Raw genomic sequence first — 21,169 nt, 5'->3', positions numbered from 1 at the left:
AAAGGATCCCGATATGAGAGTGGTTTTTAATCTTCTGCACTTTGCTCAGGACCCTTTAAGGTGCAGCTCTTTGGGATGAGCCTCAGTCACGGACCCATCACAGCATAAAGCTGCATTTTAATGACTGTAAACCAAACCTGAATAAGCAACAGTTCATCACAGAAGTGCAGAATTCAGTACACTTATTTTGCACGTTTGCATCTCCAGCTTTGTCTCTAAGAAGTGAATCCAGGAGCCCTGAGCTGTTGTAAGAGCCAGCCCACTGTGTCTTGCATGTCTAGGATGAATTTGGGTTCTGTGCAGTGCAAAGGCAGAGGTTACAGAGCAAAGCTGCTGTTCCTGTGCTTTCAGACCTACACAAGGCACTGAAACCAAACCTGTGGAGTGGCAAAGCAGAAATTCTAAAAGAAATAGGAACTCTGAGAAATCTGACAAAAATGCAGCACATTCTGCTTTCACAATCTAAGCTCTTCCTCTCTGTCAAGAGAAAAACCTGAGTGAAAACTTCTTATGTATCCCATACATTTGGCAGCTGCCCCTTCCTATACACACACAGCTTCTCTGCAGATAGATTCTTCCCTGGCCTGAGCACATGAACCACAACTTTGCTTCACTGTTTATTCCTGTAACTCTCTTTTTGTTGCTCAGTTCTACTGACTGGTGTGGGACAATTCCATGGATGCTCTGCCCTCCAATTTGCCAGGTATTAAAGCTGTCAGTGGAGCCTGAGAGAAGCCTGAAAGTATCTGTTTAACTTGGCCCCCAGCCTGCACATCTCAGAGAGCTGGAGGGAAAGAAAAGTTAGTAGGGTTTAGTTTGGCCACAATGGGAAACTTTCAGTCCCCTGTAGACTCTCAGCAAGTTTTGTTGGGTTTGTGACCCTGTAGGTCAGGAGACTGGATATCTGGGAATAACCCAGCGCTGGAATCGGGCTGGTGTTTGAAGGACTCCTCAGTGCTGACATCAATGTCTGCTCCAAAGACAGAAATCTGGGGAGTGAGGTCAGAAGCAGCTTTTGTCATTGGCTGTCTTATGACAGACTAAAATGCAATTAACTTCCAAAACGATTCCTTTCATCTAAATGCATTTCCTCGTTCAAGCTGTCCAAGGGCTTTGCATTTTCCCCTTCAGTGCTCCTGTCACTGATACTGTGTCTGCCCTGCTCGTGCTCAGCAGCAGAGGTGCCTACGCTGGGCTGTGTGTTGGGATGAGGCTGCAGCTCCTTTTCCATCTGTCCTTGGGAGATCCTTTGCTCCACAGGAACTGCCCCAGCACATGAGAGCTCAGCCTTGCCCTTGGGGTGGCCAGTGCCTGGTGCTCCAGAGGAAAGCAAAGCCCCTTTGTGCCCTGAGCCCACTGTACTGCCCTGTGTGAGACAGAGAAATCCTCCCTGAGCCCCACCAAGAAACAAGTTGTGACGGATCTGATTTGATTCATCACACAATTATGCAGCTGCAGAAGTTGGTAATGGGTATGTAATGAAATAATGTCATTAAAAGCTAAGTTGGCCATTCTGTGGCTCAGTGCCTCTCCTGGGCTGGCACTGCACTGCCCAGAAGGGGTTTCCTCACTGCCTGTGCCTCTGATTCCCGAGTGCTGCTCAAAGGTGATCAAATAGGTGAGAAATCTGCTCAGAGCTGGGACTGTGCCAGCCCAGGCCAGTCCCACCATGGCACAGTGCCGAGGATGAGGTGTGGAATACCAGGACATGGAGCTGGAACAGCTGCCCCCTGCCCCAGCATGTGTCACACAGTGACCACCTGAGAACTGCTTCGCCCCTGCAGAACTGTGGCCTGTGTGGGGCAGGGCAAGGGGCCAGAGGAGATCTGAACTTAGCCATTCCCTGACCCCAAACAGATTTGGTAACCTAAAGGACCCTCTGTCACACTGGACACGTTTCTCTGGGGTGCTGGGGGGGGTCACAGGTTTTGGAGGACGTGCTGAGCTGCTCCAGCCTTGTTCCGTGGGCTGAGACTGGAGCTGGCCAAGGCACAGCACTGGGCTCCTCTCTTCAGAAAGATTCCTCCAAGCCAGGGAGGTTTCTGGGGCAGCACAGAAATGATGACAGCCCTGGAGGAACCAATACTAGAAACTAAAAGAATGCAAAAGGGTATCAGCAAATCCCTAAGAGTGACGGGGGTAATTCCCAGCAAATCCTGCTGCATCCAGGCTGTATCTCCACAGGTCCCTCAGCCTGGTGCCATGTGGAGTCTATCAGGTGTAAACCAACCGAGGAGGAGGAAGGCAGGGGTGTGAAGGCAGTGCTGGGAGCTGAGGGGGGCTGTGCAGGCAGGGCTGTGCCAGGCAGCCCGAGCACCCTGAGCCCATCTGGGTGGGCACGAACGTGTGGGGTGGCTGTGGCTGTGCCCCTGGGTCAGCCCCAGCTGGGAGCCTGGGCAAGGGCACTGCAGGGGGAATTAGAGCCATTAACAGCTCCCCTTTTCCTGGGCTCTGCCAAGCCTCCTGCTACAGATGAAGCTGAAGACAGTACGAATTACATGTAGAAAAAGTTAGCCTGAATATTAAGTAATGTTTCACAAACTTTTTAGGAGTTTCCTGAAGGTGCCAAAGTTGTTTAGAGGATACCACAGAGGATAATCCTGCAATAGTCAGAGGGCCTAAATGACCTACTGAGGCTTTTTCTTCCTTCTGTGGGAACCAGAGATTTTGGTTAGAGGTAGAAAAATCCTGAAAGCATCAAAGAGCTGGGAAATCATTACTGAAGCTGTTTATTTTATGTGAGAGGGAGCCAGTTGCTATTAGTCTAAATTTTGGGGTCAATGACTTGAAGAGGAGCCTGGAGAAAAAGAGATGACTGAGAGAAAATCCCCCTGTGAAGGGAGGGCCTCCAGCACCAAGAGCAGAACTTCCTCAAGTGCTGTGGAGCAGCTCTTACTGCTTTGCCATAAGAAGCCCAAATATCTTGCCCTCACTGGGAAAAACTAATAGATTTTTGTGTCCATGTAGGAATTCTGGCTGTGTGTTTATGGAAAGATGAGAAATTGGGCTGATTGTTGCCAAGTAGAGCCATTTGTCTCATGATCACACCTCTTAAAAACATGTAGGAGCCTCAGGGCTTTGGAGGAGCTTTCACAGGTGTCTAATGAGGCACAGAGTAAGAGTGACTATTTTTTAAAATTATTTTAATTTTTCTGCAATTAGAGAAATAAAAGGCTTATTTTTCCTTCTGGTAGTTATGACTGATTCACAGTTTGCTTTGATACATTTTAGACTGAGTGCTGTGCAGTAGGAATTTCATCCTGGGTTCCCCTCTGGCAGTATCAGTGCATCAGGACTGTGCTGGCACAGAGAGCTCAAGGGATTGGGATCAGGAAGTTGTTGTTTTCAACACTTCTAGAAAAAAAGTACAGGCAACATAAAGTTTTCACAGGCCAAAGCCACCCACTCCTTGAGTCTGTGTCCCCTCCTGTGTGGCCAAGCTGCCCAGGTGTCCCAGCACCCCAAAAGCATTGAGATGGAAAGCACCACAGCCAAACCCTGACTGGGGACCACAGCCTTGCACAATTCTCCTTTTAGTCCTTGCTGCTTTAAGTATAATCCTGGGGCAAAAAAAGGGGCTTACAAAACTCCTGAGCAGCTACTCATTCAAAGTTCTACTCTGGAGAGCTCAGGCCAGGTCACAGTGCAAGGGGCAGGACACAACAGTAAGTATATTTATTATCTCAACATCACAGAAGAAAACTCTTCTGCCCTGGAGCAGAGATGGTTCCTAACATTCTCTGAGCATCAAAAGGATTCCAGCCCAGGGTAGGCTGAATTTTTGGGAGGCACCTTGTGTTTGGACATGAATGCCTGATGCTCCAGAGCAAACCCCCTCCATTTCAATAGTATTGACTTGCCTTAGGCTCAGTTTGGCTTTAGCAAAGGCAGTGATGGGCTCTGGGTGCAGCATCCAGAGCCCAGAGAGGATCAGCTGAGCTTCAGCCCACTGGTGCTGTGGGCCTTGGGCAGAACCAGATCAGCAGTGTCAGAGCAGCTCAGGAGAACTGGAGTTGGTGGGGAATGGGACAACTGAGCAGATATCAAACCTTTTATCATTTTAAACAATAACTTGATTATAGAGACTCTGGGAGAATTTCAAAGCAGTGCTCAGCTGCAGCCTGTTAATATTACAAGCTGAGAGTCATCCCAGCATTAAATCCCTCTGTTGTCTCTGTGCTTCCCTGAATGCTGGCTCCCTTATCCCACTCAGTCTTTGTCTCCCGCTGCAGCTACTGCTCTGACTTTCTCCTTCAGCTATAAAATGCTCAGAAATGGTTAGTCTGGCCTAAGAGTGGTCCCAGGCCCAGAGTATCGGATTCATCTTCAATAAACTCTTGACACTGACACTACATGGTGTGTACTGTTGGCAAGTTTTACACTCCACAGAGAAATGAATGCAGGATAAATAAACAGCAAGATTTTGGCAAAAATAATAAATGCAGCCACCCTGGTTTAGAAAACATGCTCAGCCTTTGAACAGTTTTGTTTTAGAAAAGAAAGCCTTTGAAAAGGATCCAGGGTAAATGTTTTTGATAGAGACAGATACACAATTAACAAGGGTGACTTTATCTCCCCTGTTAAACCCACATCCCTTCTGACCTCTCCAGACTGTTCTAAATGCTTTGGAGGCTCGTTTTCCAAGTTCTCAGTGCAGGAGCACCCAGGGGTGTCCTGTCCTCAAACGAGAGGGCACTGGGGTGCTCTGCACTGTGTTCCAGCTGTTATTTGTGCCAGTGACAGTCTGCCAGAGTGAAAAAAAAAGACAAAGAAGCTGACAAAAGCACTGTCTCAGCTGGACCTCAAGCACTTGGTGAAGGATGTGGCCAAGAAAAACCACACCTCTGTCCATCCATCCCATGGGAATTAGGGCCCTGGGAATGAGGGGACAACAAACAGCTGCTGCAGGGTTTGCTGTCACAGCAGCTCCTTGGAATGGTCTCCCAGGGCCTGGCTGGCACACAAAGGATCAGGTATCTCATGCAGAATGGAATCCCTATGGAAGTGTGGGCTGGAAATGGGGAGAACCCAGCTGGAGGGGGTCACTGACCCCCACAGGGCCATGGCACTTCCCACTCACTCCCAGTGGGCCTGACAGCTGTTCAGGTTTTCCTGGAAATCTCTACAGAACAGGCTGTTATGGAATTCTGGTGTTTTTCTATACCTTGCTGGACGTTGATTTTCCTGAATTTCAGCAGAAAGCCTGGAAGGGGCAGAGAGAGAACCTGCCTTTGACAACTCTTCATCCAAGTGGGAGAAATGCAGCAGGGAGCAGCAGTCAGAGGTGACTGACAGGAATCTTTAGAAGGATAAACCGTCCCAGGGAGGCTCTTTGTGTGTGTATGTGTTGGATTTGCGTCAATGTGGCATCACGCAGAAAAAGGAGGTAAATCAGCCCAGGTAAAGCATCCCAGTAATGCAGCTCCTGACATTTGAGCTCCTGTTTTCAGAGCTGGTGCCATTTGGTCTCCATAGCAATGCCCTGTGCTGGCAGGAATCCTCTGCACAGCATCAAAACATGGAGCCAGGTGCAGATCTCTGCTAATCCCACCAGGTACAGCCCCACCACAGTGCTGGGACGGGGAAATGCTGCTGGACAACATTAGTCCTGAAGCCATACTCCTATCCAGCAAAATCCAGAGCATTTGCATGCTCCCTGTTAGTGTTGCCTAGAATTCCTCGTGTAAACTTCTCCCTTTTCCTCCTCTCCTGCCTCCAAACATCCAGGAACTGATGGTTTTAAGGCAGCTTTTGCCTTCTGCTTTTCTCTCTGAGTGGGGCAGCCACCCCCTCCAAAACAATGGCACACTCTCCCCAAGCACTCTCACAGGAACTCTCCCATAATATCCACAATTGCAGGAGGGTTTTCCTCATCTATAATTTCTCTTTAATGTAGAAAAGTGGAGACTTGGTGTAGAACAAGGAACTGCTCTGGTGGGAAAGGTCACTGAATTTAAGACAGAGGAAACTAATCCAAATATCACCAACAGATTTTCAGAGGAAACTCCAGGAAATTCAGTAAAAGTGTAATTAGCTCAATTAACTGAATAGACATAGAATTCTTTGCTACAGAATCATTTCTTTTTTATATTTTGGGCAGCTGTTCTTTGAAATTCTACCTGTTGACATTTTAATCAGTAAAATGGGTTACTATTGTCAGGAAAGTGGAGAAGGCCTGTTTGACTACTAGGTCACTTCTCTGCCTGTGGGATTGTTACTGATATGCAAAGAACTGGGAACAAAATCCTAAATATCTGCTTTTATTCTTCTGTGATTGTACTGTGAAGGGATAAACATAAAGGGATAAACATAAATAACCTCTGTTTGTAAACCAGGCTTGAGAATAGAACTCCTGGGATCCTGGAGGTGGTGGGATCAAGGGAGTTCTCTGCAAGACTGTCTTCGCTGTGGTGATAAAATAAATGTAGCAATCTGGTAAATGTACTTGCTTTGCAGTGCTTATGCTGTCCTTCACTGTGCACACACCTCCCCAGCTTCACTCACGTCCCACCAGTTGCACAGGTTCCAGCCCCTCTGTGTGTCCAAGTTAAATATACACTCTGGTATAATCATAAATGTTATTTTTTGAGTTAATAAATCAAGTTCTTCAAAATATGTTCCATCAGTGAAGGAGAACACTGGAAAAGCCCTCAAGAAACAGCTAAAATATGTATATTCTCAGCCTTTTTGCTCCTATCACTTGCCATTTGCAGAATGTTCTGTCCCTTGGTCTCCAAGTACAATAACCATGGTTTTTGGTGATGGGGCTGAAATTCAGAGTTGCAACTCCTTTTAGCTTGTTGGGACAGTCCAGCAGTTTCCCTTTTGGAGTCAGAAACAAAACTGCAAATTTCAGAAGCCTTTTTCTGAATGGAAGACTGCCTTTAAAAAGAGATGCCCTGAGTACTCACGCCAGAGCCATGATCCCGTAGGGCCAGGAACGGATTTCCAGCCTCTTGGGGCTTTTGATCTCCTCTGACGTCAGCACCATCCCACTGTCCGACTCCTGAGGGGAAAAGGAAGGAACAGCAGTGATAAACTGGGACCTGTGCACTGGGCCTGGTGCAGGGCCCACCAGTCCTTCAGAATATTCCCTTCTCGGGGCCTGTGTTATCAGTTTTTATCCTGTTAGATGGATTAGAGCTCTAATGCTGCTCTGAAGCCCCAGAACACTTCCCTTGTTTCTGTGATGCTGAAGCTTTTGATCCGTATTTGGAAGGAGCAGCCTTAAAATGAAAATATATCAAAAAATAATGTGACATTTTCCAATTTGAAATTGATATTAAGCATATGGGTACCATGTACGTGGGATGGAGGTACAAACAGACTGAATTCAGAGAGAATATATCCAGGAACTCTGGCTGGGTTCCTCCAAAAAAAAACTCCCTAAATACCTCCTAAAAATACACTTTTAGGAACCCTGAAATTTGAAGGAAGTGGAAGTTCAGAAGCATTTTGCAAATCCAAGTGCTTTGCAAAGTTACAGAGCCTTTGGTTGTGGATTTTTTATGAGCCACCCAACAAAACTGTCCTGGAGCCAGTTAAGGTGGAGGCTGTGGTTCTACTGCACTGAAAGCTGAGCCTCCAGGTTGCAGTTCAGATCAAGCTGTCCTTGTGCAAAGTGTTGTACAATTCTAGGGGGTTCCTTTGCATCTGAAATCTTTTGTGATGCCGGACAGTTGCATCTCTGTGTGTTTGTCCAAACTGAGACAGCAAAAGACTCCAACATAGAAGTGAAACTCTAGTTAGTCTTATTTTACCAGTCAAACTAATTGGAATATAAAAAATAATCCCAGCAAACAACAAAAAGCAAGTAAAAGCTTTTTTTATAAATACTTTGGGCATATATCAGTTGTTAATAAGATCAGTTTAGAAACTGGTTTCCAAAGTATAAAGTAAAATCCTAAATTAACGAGGTCTGTCAAAGCCTCAGTAGAACCCAGCTTGTCTCTGGTTTTTATCTGGACTGTTTCCCTTAGAACACATGGTCCAGGAGCAGTTTATCTGAGGGCTGCTCTGCATTTCCCTTACACTTGTCTGTTAAACCAATATCCACAGGGACTGCAGATAAGTGGCACAATTGCAGGAAGGTGTGGTAGAGCACTTGGAGAGATCCTGGGCAACTATTTGAAATAATGACCTAATGTCTCTTAATGTCATGATATTTAAGATAATTTTAGCAACACAAGTGCACTTAATTTGTCCAAGAGCAGATCACACCATAATTTGGCTTTAAAAGATCCTGACTGAAATATCACATTTATTTCTGATCTGATGATGTATTATTACCCTTTTTTTGAAAGTTTTCCCTCTTCATGTAAGGACTTGCTTTAAAATGCCCTGAACAGGGAGCACTTAGGCAAGTGATGCTCGTGCTGGCAGCAGTAATCTCTCACTGATACTGGATGGGTGTAGGAAATGTCTTTGTGTGATTCAGAGGGACAGATTTTTATCCTGCAGGAGGAAAGAGGCAGAGCCTGAGAAATTTCTGAGCCTTCTAATCCCTGAGATGCAGTGATAAACAGACAGAAATTACAGCTGGCAAAATGTCAGGGAATAATGGGCCTCGATCTGTGCTGACCAGAGAACAAGTGAGCAATGGACTCGTCAAGGACATGAAATATGTCCAGGACAGGTTGGAGCTGGAGACTTGACCCTCCCTAAGGGGGGTGGCTCTGTCCAAGAGGGACTCTGAGCTGCTCCTCACCATCTGAGCCCTGCCCTCCTCCTCTGCCAGGCACTCTCCTGAGGGTTCCATGCTTCCCTCCTAGACTTTGATCCACTTCAGGCATCCCTGGAGCCCAGAGACCCCTCCTTGGTGCACAGACCGTGTCCCTGAGGCAGAGGGTGTGGGCAGCACAGGAGCTGCAGCCAGGGAGTACCTGAGCCATCCAGGGAATCTGGGAGCTGGTCTCTGATTTTTTAAAATATGGAAGGAAAAATAGAAAGAAAACCCCTCCAACCTGCAGTTTCAGAGGAAGACAACAAGCAGAACCATAATTCTGAAACAAAACAAGCTTTTGTTTTCCCCTGGAGTGATTAACACTCTCACTTCAACACTGTTCACTTTGTGTGACCAAGAGCAGGATCTTGAATCTTGGTCTTGTCTACCCAGAACTGAACACCCTCACCCCCACCAAGTTATTGGCTGTCTCAGCCAGCCTGAATGTGTTCTGGACACATTTCCCTCAAAGAGCCTCATTTCAGTGAGCTGCCACTTTCCTACTGGTGGAAAAACATATTGAAATATGTAATATAAAGGCCCTTGGCCTGATCAAAGCCAGGGGAATCACACATGAGCTTCTCTTTAAATTATTTGTTAAGTAAAATGCAAGTCCCTCTTAGTTGTCACATAGACCTGTGTGTGAGATGCCAGGGCCAAACCTTCTGCTTGATTTAAAGCTGTTTCTTACCAAGTAGATTTCACAAGCTTTAATAAGTGTTTCTGGGGCTGGTGATGAGTGATCTGTGAACCTGGGGGGGAAGGAGGCAGTCACCTCACTTACCTCATGCATCACTTTCTCCTTTTCCACTGGCACCTCATCAAATGTCTTCACACTCAGGGGTCTCTTCTTGCTGTTGTTACTGCAACAGGAAAGTGGAGGGGTCAACCCCAAACCCAAGCAGATGCTGCAGCACTTGGGGGCTCAGTTACCCTGACCCAGCTCAGCCTCCTGGACCAGTTTTCTTATTTCATCCCTTGTAACTAATAACCAACACCCTGACAAATTTGTCTGACTCTTTAACCAGCACTATTGAGAGAGGACATCAGACAGTGCCCAGCTCCAGGGAACTCTTCCCTCCCTCCCACCCCTGTCTCAATTTTCCTCACCCAGTTTCCACTGCACTCCAGCGATTCACTCCAGGGTTCGAGTTTTCTTCCACAGGGCAAGTTTTGGGGTTGGATTCTCCATCGGGACTCAGGGTGATGTTCAGTGGAATATAGTCTTTACCATCCTAGATAATTAATAACAGGAAAGATCACAAAGCTGGTGAAGTTCATTTTGTGCTGCATCTCAGTGTAAGAGGTTCTGGTGTTCTACACAGCTTTACACTGGGAAAGGACTGGATTTTATTTCAATTTAACTTTATGATGTTTCTTCAAAGTGATTGTGGTGTTCCTTACATCATTCCTACATTCCAGATGTGAGGCTATTCTGCCTTCAGGGAGGGGCAGGACACTGATCTGATTTTCAGGAAAGCAGTCTCTATACTGTCATTGCCTCTTAGGGAATTCCAAGGGACAGCCCTCAGGGACACCTAAACCCAAGTTTAAGCCCTGGAGAAGGGAGGGAGTGGCAGGAATTCCCAAACCCCTGGGGCTGACAGGACATGAACAGAGTTTGGAATTGGTAAAAGCACATTGCCTATGTGTAGACTTTTTGGGTTTGTTCAGCTTCAAGAGCTGTAGTTGGGAAGAGCTGGTCCTTCAAGTGGGAGCCTGGAAGGATTTTATTTCTTGTCCTTCCAAGGAATCATAATGAGCTCTGCATTGTCATCACCCCCCGCAGTAATCCCAGAAATGACTCTGCCTTTAAGGTCTGAAACTATTTGTCCAAATTTCTCTTTGTTTATTTTTTGTTTTTAATTTTGAGAAGCAGTTAAGTGCCCTATTCCCTTATCATGATTTTTATGTCTCCTTAATTTACTTTGGTTATAGAATAAAACTCCCAAGCTCTTAATGTTGCAGACTGAGCCCTCTTCAACTCAGCTCCACTACAGTTGTTTACAAACAGGAAGGAGCTGTTTGATTTCTTCTTAAACTGACAATTGCATTTTTGGTTGTTTTTAATGAAGAAGAAAACAACTGAATTAACTATTATGACATTAATAATGCTATAACTGACTTTCAGAGCTTTAAACTGCATAATTGTAGAGCTCCTAAGAGCACTGGTGGACATAATCTTGGAAAATGAGAAAGTTCAGGAGGTGGAGGAAATCAGGAGTGAAGTTGAAACCAGAAAGAAGGGAGGTGTGTGTGGGAAGATGATTTTAAGATTTGCTTTTATTTCTCATAATCCTGCTCTGATTTATTGGTAATAAATTGTATTTTCTGAGCAGGGCAGTGATGGGGTGGTTTGGTGGGCACCCAGCCAGGCTTTACTGTGCTGGAATCTAATGAGAACTGTTGGTGAGATAAAGTACTGTTGTCCCTCTGAGGGACAACTGGACCTTTTTCTAATGAATGTAACTTTCTCTTGCTATGGATGGACAGACATCTAGTTTTAAAATATAATCCCCTTTGCACAGTTACCATTTTCTTTAATCATCCTGGCAGCCTTTTTCCTTGTGAGCTCTGTTGTGAGGTCAGAGGTAATCTTGGTGCACACACCTTTCCCTGCACACACACAGGTATCCACACCCCAACACATGCACATGACCCCGTGTGCCAGAGGTCTCCTGCTGTGCTGTACCTGCTGCACACTGGCCTGCAGAAGGTCTCCCAGGCGCTCCACGAGCTCGGTGAACGTCGGCCTCTCGGTGGGATCTCCATGCCAACAATCCAGCATTGTCTGGTACCTAGGGAAAAACCCCAGGGATTCAGAAAGGGAAAGGAAAGAAGCTTTGCTTCCAGACTGTTTCATTCCACTGCTGCTTGGTTTGGTCAGTCTTTGGGTGGTTATGGGTTAGGACAGGCTCAGATCTCCACGTGCTGGAATTCTGTTCTAGTTCCCCCGTGGGATGGTTTTGGCTTCCATCCTTCTGCCTCAGCAGAGCCTTTAGGATTTTTGTTTTCACCCAACTTCAAATCTGGCTGCTAGGCCCTGTGATATTGCTGAAATAAGTCATGGTTATGGATGCTGGGTTTCTGTTCCAGAGCCAGAAGTCAAGGCAGAGACAGAGGTGTCCTGAACAGAGATCCAGGAACTACAGCTCACATGGTGGACCTGTTCATCTTGTTGTTGGCAAAGGTCAGGCTGACTTGGCCTGTCCTTGGCATTAGTCTGTGCTACCAGGATACCCAAGGTATGAACAACCACAGCATTTACTGAAAACAAAATACAAAATAGCTGAGGTGCCCTTCCCCCTCTTCACCTGAACATAATCCAGTTTTAATACTTAAATGACACGTGTCAGCTCTCAATACGCGAGCAGGAGCTCTTACACTTCTGGGGTGGAGTACTCTGGGGATCTCATCCGGGTCCCTTCCTTGAGCCGCCGGCAGAAATCCTCATCTATCTGCACTCCAGGGTACGGGGAGGCACCTGAGGGAGAAATGAGAGGCTTCAGAGTGGCACAGTCCCTCTTTCCCAGCCCAGGGGATTAAACACAAATCAGTGATCTCTGCTGAGCATCTGGGATTACCCAGAGTCTGGCAGCAAAAGAAGCTTGAGCAAAGAAGTTGCAGTTACATGTTCTGTTTGGAAACCTGTTACAGACTCACTCTGTCTCTTCAGAGATTTCAATCCCAGTGTGTCCTCCACATTTGTGATACAGCCAGGACCACTCCAAGGTAAAAGAGGGCAGAAGAGAACTAAATTTTATTAGTTTGAGACTCTAAATGACCTCTTGGTCAGCGGTAGAAAAGTTCCAGCTCATTCAGTTGGTTACATTCAATAAACTATTAGCCTGCCAATCTCCTGCACAGAGTGAGCACACATGGAGTCAGTCAGTCCTGCTCATCCTGCCTTGCCTTGGAATCTCTGGCCTGGCTGGTGCAGAGGGAGCTGTAGGCACCTGGCTCCTGCAGAAGGCCCCGAGAACCTGCAGTTCAACCTCAGGTGTGGAATTGTGCTTCACTAACTGAGTATTGTGTGTATTATCCAGTCCTACAGGCAAAACTTCCTTGAAAATGACCTTGCAGCTTTTTAGCCTCGTTTTCTTCCTTGAGTGTCTTCAGGGCCACTGCAGTGTCAGTGTGAGTGTTACTGTCCCTGGGAGGGCAGCTCGTGGCAGCTGTTATTGTTCTGAGAGGTAGAGTGCTCTGAAGGGACCAGTAGCATTGTATTATTGCACAAAAGTTGGCCAAAAGTCATGAACATGAATAAAAAAGTCATCATTTGCCTGTGCAGATGGTTCTCTACAGAGGAGGGACTGGCGTAAATGCATCAAATATGCTCCTCAACTAATGAGCTATTCAGAGGTTATGCTCTTTGCTGTATGACATCTCCAGTGTTCCATAAATAAGGGGAACAAATATATAGTTTGGTAAAGTGCTCTGGCATTTGAGTAATCCAGACCTCACAGGTAACATTCAAGAGAAGTCTGTGCTGAAGTTTGAAAGGTTACTGAGCCTGCTGGGATAGACCTGAAAGATCTGTAAACTTCCCTCCCCCCCTCCTCAGCAAAGGCTTCACATGCAGCACAACCTTGTCTTGCACATTCTAGCATCCAAAAGCTGGATGATGAATTTGGAAACAATTTAATCAAGTCTCAGCATAGGGGATTGAATGGAATCTGGATCTGTATCCAGCCCTCGAGGAATCTGTGCATGATCTACTGTCTATAACATTCCTGCATATTTCCTGCTATTCTTCCCCCCATTTGGAAACACCATCATGTGCTCTGCACTTGGGGGCACAACAAGCACACCAGAAATCTTTTGGATAAAAGCAGCCAAGAGGGTGCCAAATCGTGGCTGCTCCCAGAATTATTCTGCTCCATGAATCTGCTTGCTCAGTCTGCAGAGCTCTGCATGGGGAGCTGAGATCCTGGCAGCTTCCCAAGAGGGCACCTCAGCACAGCAAACAGGCTCCAGTGACATCCAAGGCTCAGGGATGCTCACAGCACATCTGAAATCTCTGGATGTGCAAGGAGCAGGGAGTGTTTCCAGGAGTTCTGTAAGTTGGAGATAGTCAGTAGCATCACTTCTGCTTTATATCTGGATTTGCCTTCCTAGATTTGCCTTTCACCTGTCAGAATAACCTGGTAATCCACCGTTCAGCTCACATGGCATCACCCATTAGCCAAGGGCCTCAAAACAGGCTCCTACCACCTCCCAAGATCCCTGTGAATAAACAGATGGATAGAAACTGTGGTGTCACCTTCCCACAGTGTCCCAGCCACCAAACTGCTGCCTCTGCACCTCTCCTGACTCTCACTTGCTTGTCTTTGCATCTGTGCATCTGTACAAACCCTGAGAAAGGACTGGGGCTTCCTGAACACCCTTGTGCTCAACAGGGGTTCAACAGCCTCTCCAGAGGAGCCTCACTTGGTCTGCCTGGCTCTACACTGTCGACGACCAGGGACAACACCACAAACCCCCCTCATTAGAGAAGAGACAGCCTTTTTCATTGATTGCCAACCACACTGTGCCACTGCTGTGCCATGGTGATCATGATTTCCATGGGGAGGACCTGAATGGAGAACTGGGAGGAGCTGAATGGAGTCAGACCTTGATGAATGGCCACAGGACCATTCCCAGTGCAGAAGAAACCCTTCAGTTTGTTCAGTACCACTGGCTAGACCTGGCTCAACAATTATCTTACTGATAAGAATTAATCTTGCAAATGCAGTGATTGGGATGGAGACCTTGAGGGCAACACAAGAGAATGGGGTGAGGAGGGATGGAGAATTCCCCTGGAGCTCACCTTCTGAGTGCTCTCTCTTTGGTTACATCATTGATCATATCAACTGCAATGTGCTGGTGAGAGCAAATACAAGGAAGGCAAAGAAGAATAATAGTGACAGGACAAGGAGTAATGGGTACAAATTGGAAGAGGGGAGATTTAGGTGAGATATTAGGAAGAAATTCTTCCCTGTGAGGGTGCTGAGACACTGGACCAGGTTGCCCAGGGAGGCTGTGGATGCCCCAGCCTTGGCAGTGTTCAAGGCCAGGTTTGGATAAGGCCTTGAGCAACCTGGTCTACTGGGAGGTGTGTGGGATGGGGACTGGATGATCTTTAAGGTCCATTCCAACCCCTTAGCACTCTGTGATTCTAAGAACAATTTTTGATTGCAGGATCTCCTGGTAGTTTATATTTTGACTGGTGTTGGCCTTCTACCAGCTGGAGGCAGCTCAGATCATAAAAGCAAGGAACTCTCCTTTTTCCACTTCCACTCACCACTGCACTTCATCTGCACTATGTGATAAGCCTGATAGCTTGGATTTGGGATGCTGAGACAGCTTGGAAGAAATGTAGACTGAAACATGTGGTGTGAGGTCTACACATGATGTTTTCCTTAGGGAAAATCTCTTCCAAAATGCTCAAAGATGTGGCATGCATTGGATATGGGAGCCCTCTTTTGATCTTGGTTTTATTTTAGTAGGATAATAAGATGCTGATGTTATACGAGCAGGCACTGCTTGTTTACATAATTATCTCTGATTGCTTTTTGAACAGTGCACATTGAAATTCCAGGAGACACCGACACTCTGCACCATGAGTGATTTCAGGATGTATTAAACATTGCTGGCACCACCTGACATGAGGTGTGCTGACCCCTTTGGAATAATTTAAAGCTCATTGCAAACTCAGCCCCAGATGAAAATGAACAGTCTCTCTCAAGCCCTGATTTCCCTGTGTATCACCAACATGGATCCAGCCTTTCTGGAGGAAGCCTGTTGTCCTTCTCTCAGCTCCTGCCCCTGGAAGGACCCATGACCAAACTAAACTCTGCAGTTTCCTAATCAGTGTTTTTCCCTTTTTTAGAGGGTGCTAAGTCTGTGGGACTCAGTAAAAGCAGCACTTGTAAATGGGAGCCAAAACATACCCCGTAGCAACGACAAACAACCTCCATCCCTTGGCTCTCAATGATCTGTAAAACTTTTATATAAGAGAATTCAATCAGCGACACAAATCCTTAATTAAATATTTATCATTGGAGCTGCAGATGTGAGCAGTGCCAAACCACAGGCATGCCTGGATGATCTGTATGAAAAACCCTCTCAGAGAAAATGACTGCTTTTGAACCTGTGCCACTGAGAGAAAAAGGAGTTTGTGACCTACGTCATCCCAGGGCAGAGGCTGTGCATGGATGGCAGCCCTGGCAGGAGTTTGGTAGGTTCCTCTGAATTCAGAAGAGGACAGTCTATTGTGCCAGAAAAACACCTTCATTAAGAAAAGGAACTATCTAAAATTAAAAGAAACCAGATAAATTGTTTTTAGAAACTAGATAAAAATAGAAGTAAGTTTCAGTGACTCTGTTTTTTTATTTATATTAGTCAGGCCAAATGACCTGAAAGTCACATCTGTTAAAGTCTGTCAGGACCTTTGGGAATGATATAAAGCCTGTTTCTGCAGTGCCTCTTGCCACTCATCAGTGGCAGTTCATCATTAGTATTCAGTTCCTTTGGTTCCCTGGAGGTGCCCAGTGCCTGTTCCCTCAATATGTCTCTGCTGGTGCGTCTTCCTGAACAATCTGTTAAAAATGGGGCACCGCTGGTGCTTCTGGAGCTTTGCCTTTCTGTGGTGTTTCAAAGCACCTGCAGCAGGTGATGCTGTTACAGAGCCACAGAGGTGTTACACCAAAATAACATCACTAAATAAACAGGACTGAGCCCTGGAGAAAGCAGGAACTGCCACATATTTTAACCATTTGAATGTGAATTTTGTTTGCTGACATGGACTAGAGGAGAGTCCAAATGAAAGACTTGGACTGAAAGCAAGTTGTGATTTTGCAGCCAGCCCTAAAGAAAGATTAGGACAGAAACAGCTCCAGACTTTGCATCTTGACTTGGCATCTTGAGCCCGATCATTAATTTCGACTGATCCATGAACTAAAGATAGAAGGAGATTACAGAGTTTGCTTTAAAATCCAGCATCTTAAGCTGACAATGCTTCTTGTTTTCTTTTGTCTGCAAATGCTGATTAAAAAGCCAGAGCTGACATTCCTAAATTCCCTCAGGAAAACAAAACTTGCCACTCTGCAAGCAAATCTGAGAGCAGCAAAGTCCAACTGTCTGTGAGGCTGCTTGTCTCAGTTTCACAGCTTTATCTGCTGGACAGGAACCAGATCTCAGTGAGGCTGAGATTTCTAACAGCACCCTGGGATGAAATCCGTAGCACATAAAGAACTCTATTCCTGTTTGTTCAGCAATGTTGTGGCTTGCAAACGATATGGGCACGAGAGCACGTGGTTCTACCTGTCCACTGCCAGAAGGACTCAGGCAGAGCCCAGCACTGGTTCTCGGATCAGCCTCATGGCAGCTGCTGCCAAGAGATTTTTCTTACTTAGAAAATCTTAGATTTTGTGGGGAAGATAATTAAGCTGGGATAAAACATCATGTGGGCAATCTCCCTTGTGTTCCACGGGCTGCCACGAGCAGCATCAGCCCCCTGTGCCCTCAGCAGGGGGACCCTCCAGCCTTGGGGCCGTGGGGATTCCTGAAGCAGATTTCTTCAGGAAAATATGGTTGGATGGGAAACTTCTTCATTGCTGTCAAAGTATCTCAATTCCCAGCAGCAAGGGCTTGTGTTGTATCTCTGGGTTCTGTTGCTTTCAGTGGCTACAAATGTTAGGTCCAGGATTTAGGATTTTTGTTCCCCCCTCTCCAGTGTTCACTGTTTTCAGGTGGAGTTCTCACTAACCTCAGCCCAGTGGCTGTATTTCACACCTGCCTTGCACTGTGCACTTGTCCCAGCTGAAGCAGAAATGCTGCTCCACATCAGCACTTTTTGTTAAAAGCTTTTCTTAGCATAGGAGCCATAAATTAGGGGAAAACCATTCTTACCTAGAGAAAATATTTCCCAGAGCAGCACTCCAAAGGACCACACGTCACTCTGCGTTGTGTAAATCTTGTCAAAAATAGCCTCTGGAGCCATCCATTTGAGGGGGAGCCGGGCCTGGACACCAAAGACACAACAGGTTGCCAGGGCTGCTGTTACTGATCCACCCAAGCCCGTGGGGAACAACAACTTGAGGATAACAATTCCAGCTCCTTCCACTTACATCTCCCTTCCGTACGTAGTCGGGGTCTTTATAAATGTCCCTGGCCAGGCCAAAGTCACAGATCTTGACCACGTTGTTCTCGGAGAGCAGGATATTCCTTGCTGCCAAATCCCGGTGGATGCACTGGAAGGAACGAGGACACAGGGGATCAGAGGGGCTCCCTGCCAGAGCTGAGAGCAGGAGAGCTTCTTTGGGAATGGGGAGATAAATGACCTGCTGTCGTGAGCAGGTTAGAGAAGGGAATCTGTGAGGGAACCTGCCCCAAACATTCAGTCCTATGCAAAGGAGAGAATTACTTGGGGAACAAGCCAATATTGCAGGTAATTCTCTGACTTTCGCAGTTATGACAAGACAAAGGGAGTCCTATTTTCTAACTAAGTGTTCACTGGGAAAATTGGGAGAGGTCAAAAAGCAGCTGCAGCTACATGTGCAAATGCAGGCCCAGGAGTGTGTGAGATGGGGGTGACTCTGCTCGGGATTCCTGTGCTCCCTGGGAGCTGTGTCAGTGCAAGCCCACAGTTGTGTGCACACTATGGCATGTGTATTACGTTCCATTTACAGAAAAGGTGTTCCACAGGCTGCAAACATCCTTCCTATTGTATCCAAAAGAGGTGCTAACTCTGCTGACAGGCTCCAACACTGCTGACAAGCCAAAGGAATAGCTGGATACTCCCCTTCATTTTTCAGTAGTGCTGTTGTTGATCACACTAGAAGGACCTTTCTCTACAAGAAGCCTTTTCTGCATTTATTTATGAGGCAGTTCCAAGAATTGTCTCACAATCTGTATTCATCCTTTCTATCCAAACTCTCCTGTTACAGATGCCAGTCCCTGCAGCCAAGAACATGATGGATATCCCTTCCCAACCCCTTCACTGCTACTTATTGCTTAACCACCAGAGCCAACATGATCTCAAAGGCTTTAATAGAAGAGCAAAAAGCAGATTACTCAGGCTCAAGAGCGTGTTTGGATTTCTCCATGTCAGATACTCGAGGTTCTGGGACAGAAGTGTGAATGAGCTCACTTTTCGGGAGGCGAGGAACTCCATGCCTTTGGCCACTTGGAAGCTGTAGCAAATCAGATCCTCCAAAGTCAGGGGCCTCTTGTACAGATCCTCAGCATCTAGGAGAGATCACAGACAGGGCAAAACACTGGGGCAACAGCTCCAGACCTCGGTGGCACTGGTGCCTCTGGCACTCTGTGACCCCAGCCCTGCATCTGAGTGTCGGTAGGAGAGATCTCTGCTGGAGCTGCAGCTCTGGGGTAGGAACCACTGATCCAGAGGCAGAAGATCAGATGATTTAACAAGTTCTAGTGCACATTAATCATGTCATTTAGCTATGGGGAAAACAACACCTGGGGATAGGAGTGAGGAAAACTTTATAGAGAGTGAGTGAAGAGATTGGGAAGAGAGTGGCCTCACAAATCTTCTGGTAAAACATTGCTATTGCTTCTCTCACACAACAGGAGCAGCTTTTCTATGCAATTCATCACTGCCAACCCCTTTTGGTGAGAAAGTTGGAGTGGGGAACAGGCAAGAGGAAGAATTTGCAACTTCGGGAACAAACCAAGCTGTGTCAGGGCTTGTAAAGTGTGTGACAGCGTGTGTGGCACTGGCCAAGTAACAGAAACTTTTACAAGAAAAGATTTGGGATTAGGTGGGGTTTGTTTACCTTCTTCATCATCTTCTGAGTCGCTGTAACTCTTATCTTCAATAAATCCTGAGCTGGCAGAGCTGCCTGTGCTGGCTACGCTCTCAAGGCGCCTCTTGATCAGTTCAGTCAGGTCACTGTTGGACTCATCCAGACTCTTCTCTGCTTGGTCAGAGTTTTCCTGGGACTAGAAATAGCATAAAACTCATTTGTAGCTTTGCTTGATGCAATGCCTGAGGATTCAAACTGTGGAACAGAATGGCATATGGAGAAAATGTCCTCTTGCAGACGAGCTCCAAACATGTTTGAACGTGATGTTCCCTGAAGAGCAGAGCTAAGGAAGCCTGGTTTCCTACTAATACAGAACCTCCCATTTCACTGACTGCAATGTTGCCCCAGAAAAGTGAGCTGGGAGCTGGCTGGGGGAGACTGAGAAGTGAGCAGAGAGATACTGTAGTTCTGTGCCTCTTGCTTTCTTGGGAAGGCATCATAGACCAGTTCAAGGCACGTGCATGATGTGCACTATGTGTCTGTCTCACCCTGTCCTGGGGAGGGAGACAGAACCAGCCCCTCAATTCATCAAGGAAACAATGGTGAGAAAGAAATTCTGAGTGCCTGTACCAGGAAAATCTCCTTCACTCACACAAAGTACCTCACGTACTTCTGTGCCTGTACACAATGGCTACAATAATAATAATAATAATAACTATGGATTCATCCGGGAAAATAATCTTGGGAGGCTCCAGTTTCGGGCAGGGTTGGGATCAGAGAGCCCTTTCCATGCTGTATGTTCAGAAGGAGGAGGCAGTGCCATTCCCTCCCCAGCACTGACTCCTGGTCTCCTGTGTCCACCCCCTGTCCCAGCCCAGGCTGTGCCAGCACAGATGTTTGTGTGGATGCAGAGAACTGTTGGAAACCAAACCATTTGGTTAATTTTAGTGCAGACATGTCCTTGATCCAGGTCCCTGCATCCAGCACAGACCGGGCTGGCACGGGGGAAGGGACAAACAGAGGATGGGAATGAGCAGATGGTGGAAGGATGAGCTGCTTTTAGTGGGGGGGGGGGGGGGGCCTAGAAACAAAAATCCCCAAACCAGGCTTACGTTTTGGAGGGTTCACCTTCTCCTAGTTCAGTTGAGGCCAGTTTTTCACTACTACTTGTTGCCCTCCTTGAGCTGGGGGTAATTTCCTCTCTCCCTCTTAGGTGCGCTACAGTGCTTGGGTATTTGCAACTACTTCAGAGGAGGATGGGAGTGAGACCCTGCAGAGTACAACATTTTATTTTCTTGCTCATACAAATTGAAATGTGGTGAGAAAATACCCACAGAAATGCCCAACAGTGCCAGTGCAGAAAAAAACAGCCTGTGTCCATGGTTGTTGATTCCCTGCCTTGGGACTATGAGAAGTGTATCATTTTCTTACCTTGCATGCAATGAAATCTCCCCGTTTTCCTCTTAAATAGTTGGACAGATTTCCATATTTGCAATATTCCACTATGACCATTAAAGGACCTAATAAAGACAGTGGGAATCAAATGAGTTTTCAATCATTGCAAAGCACATAATTCTAACTTATCCTCCCAAATCCTCTTCAAAATAAGTAAATACTGGAATTCTTATGACACAGAGGAGAGAAGTGACACTCCAGAAGGACACAATTAGTAGGGATGTGGAGAGAAGGGAACACA

General features: G+C 46.5%; 1 protein-coding gene across 3 annotated transcripts in view; it reads right to left on the bottom strand.

Annotated features, from left to right (window-relative positions):
* The window catches only part of LOC113978511 (vascular endothelial growth factor receptor kdr-like), a 131,225-nt gene that overhangs the window by 6,071 nt on the left and 103,985 nt on the right, over positions 1-21,169 (bottom strand). For all 3 annotated transcript variants that reach the window (XM_027705501.1, XM_027705503.1, XM_027705502.1), the window contains 10 exons: positions 20,905-20,993; positions 19,504-19,669; positions 18,855-18,952; positions 17,833-17,955; positions 17,615-17,726; positions 12,107-12,206; positions 11,415-11,520; positions 9,833-9,957; positions 9,507-9,585; positions 6,912-7,006 (listed from right to left, as the gene is read on the bottom strand). In XM_027705501.1, coding sequence (XP_027561302.1) covers positions 6,912-7,006; positions 9,507-9,585; positions 9,833-9,957; positions 11,415-11,520; positions 12,107-12,206; positions 17,615-17,726; positions 17,833-17,955; positions 18,855-18,952; positions 19,504-19,669; positions 20,905-20,993 — 1,093 coding nt within the window. The remainder of the gene's footprint in view (positions 1-6,911; positions 7,007-9,506; positions 9,586-9,832; positions 9,958-11,414; positions 11,521-12,106; positions 12,207-17,614; positions 17,727-17,832; positions 17,956-18,854; positions 18,953-19,503; positions 19,670-20,904; positions 20,994-21,169) is intronic.

Source organism: Neopelma chrysocephalum, unplaced genomic scaffold (assembly GCF_003984885.1).
Source record: "Neopelma chrysocephalum unplaced genomic scaffold, ASM398488v2 Primary Assembly neopelma1_336b, whole genome shotgun sequence".
Taxonomy (NCBI): domain Eukaryota; kingdom Metazoa; phylum Chordata; class Aves; order Passeriformes; family Pipridae; genus Neopelma; species Neopelma chrysocephalum.
The sequence above is the reverse complement of the archived record's forward strand: the minus strand, read 5'-3'. Positions and strand labels throughout refer to the sequence as shown.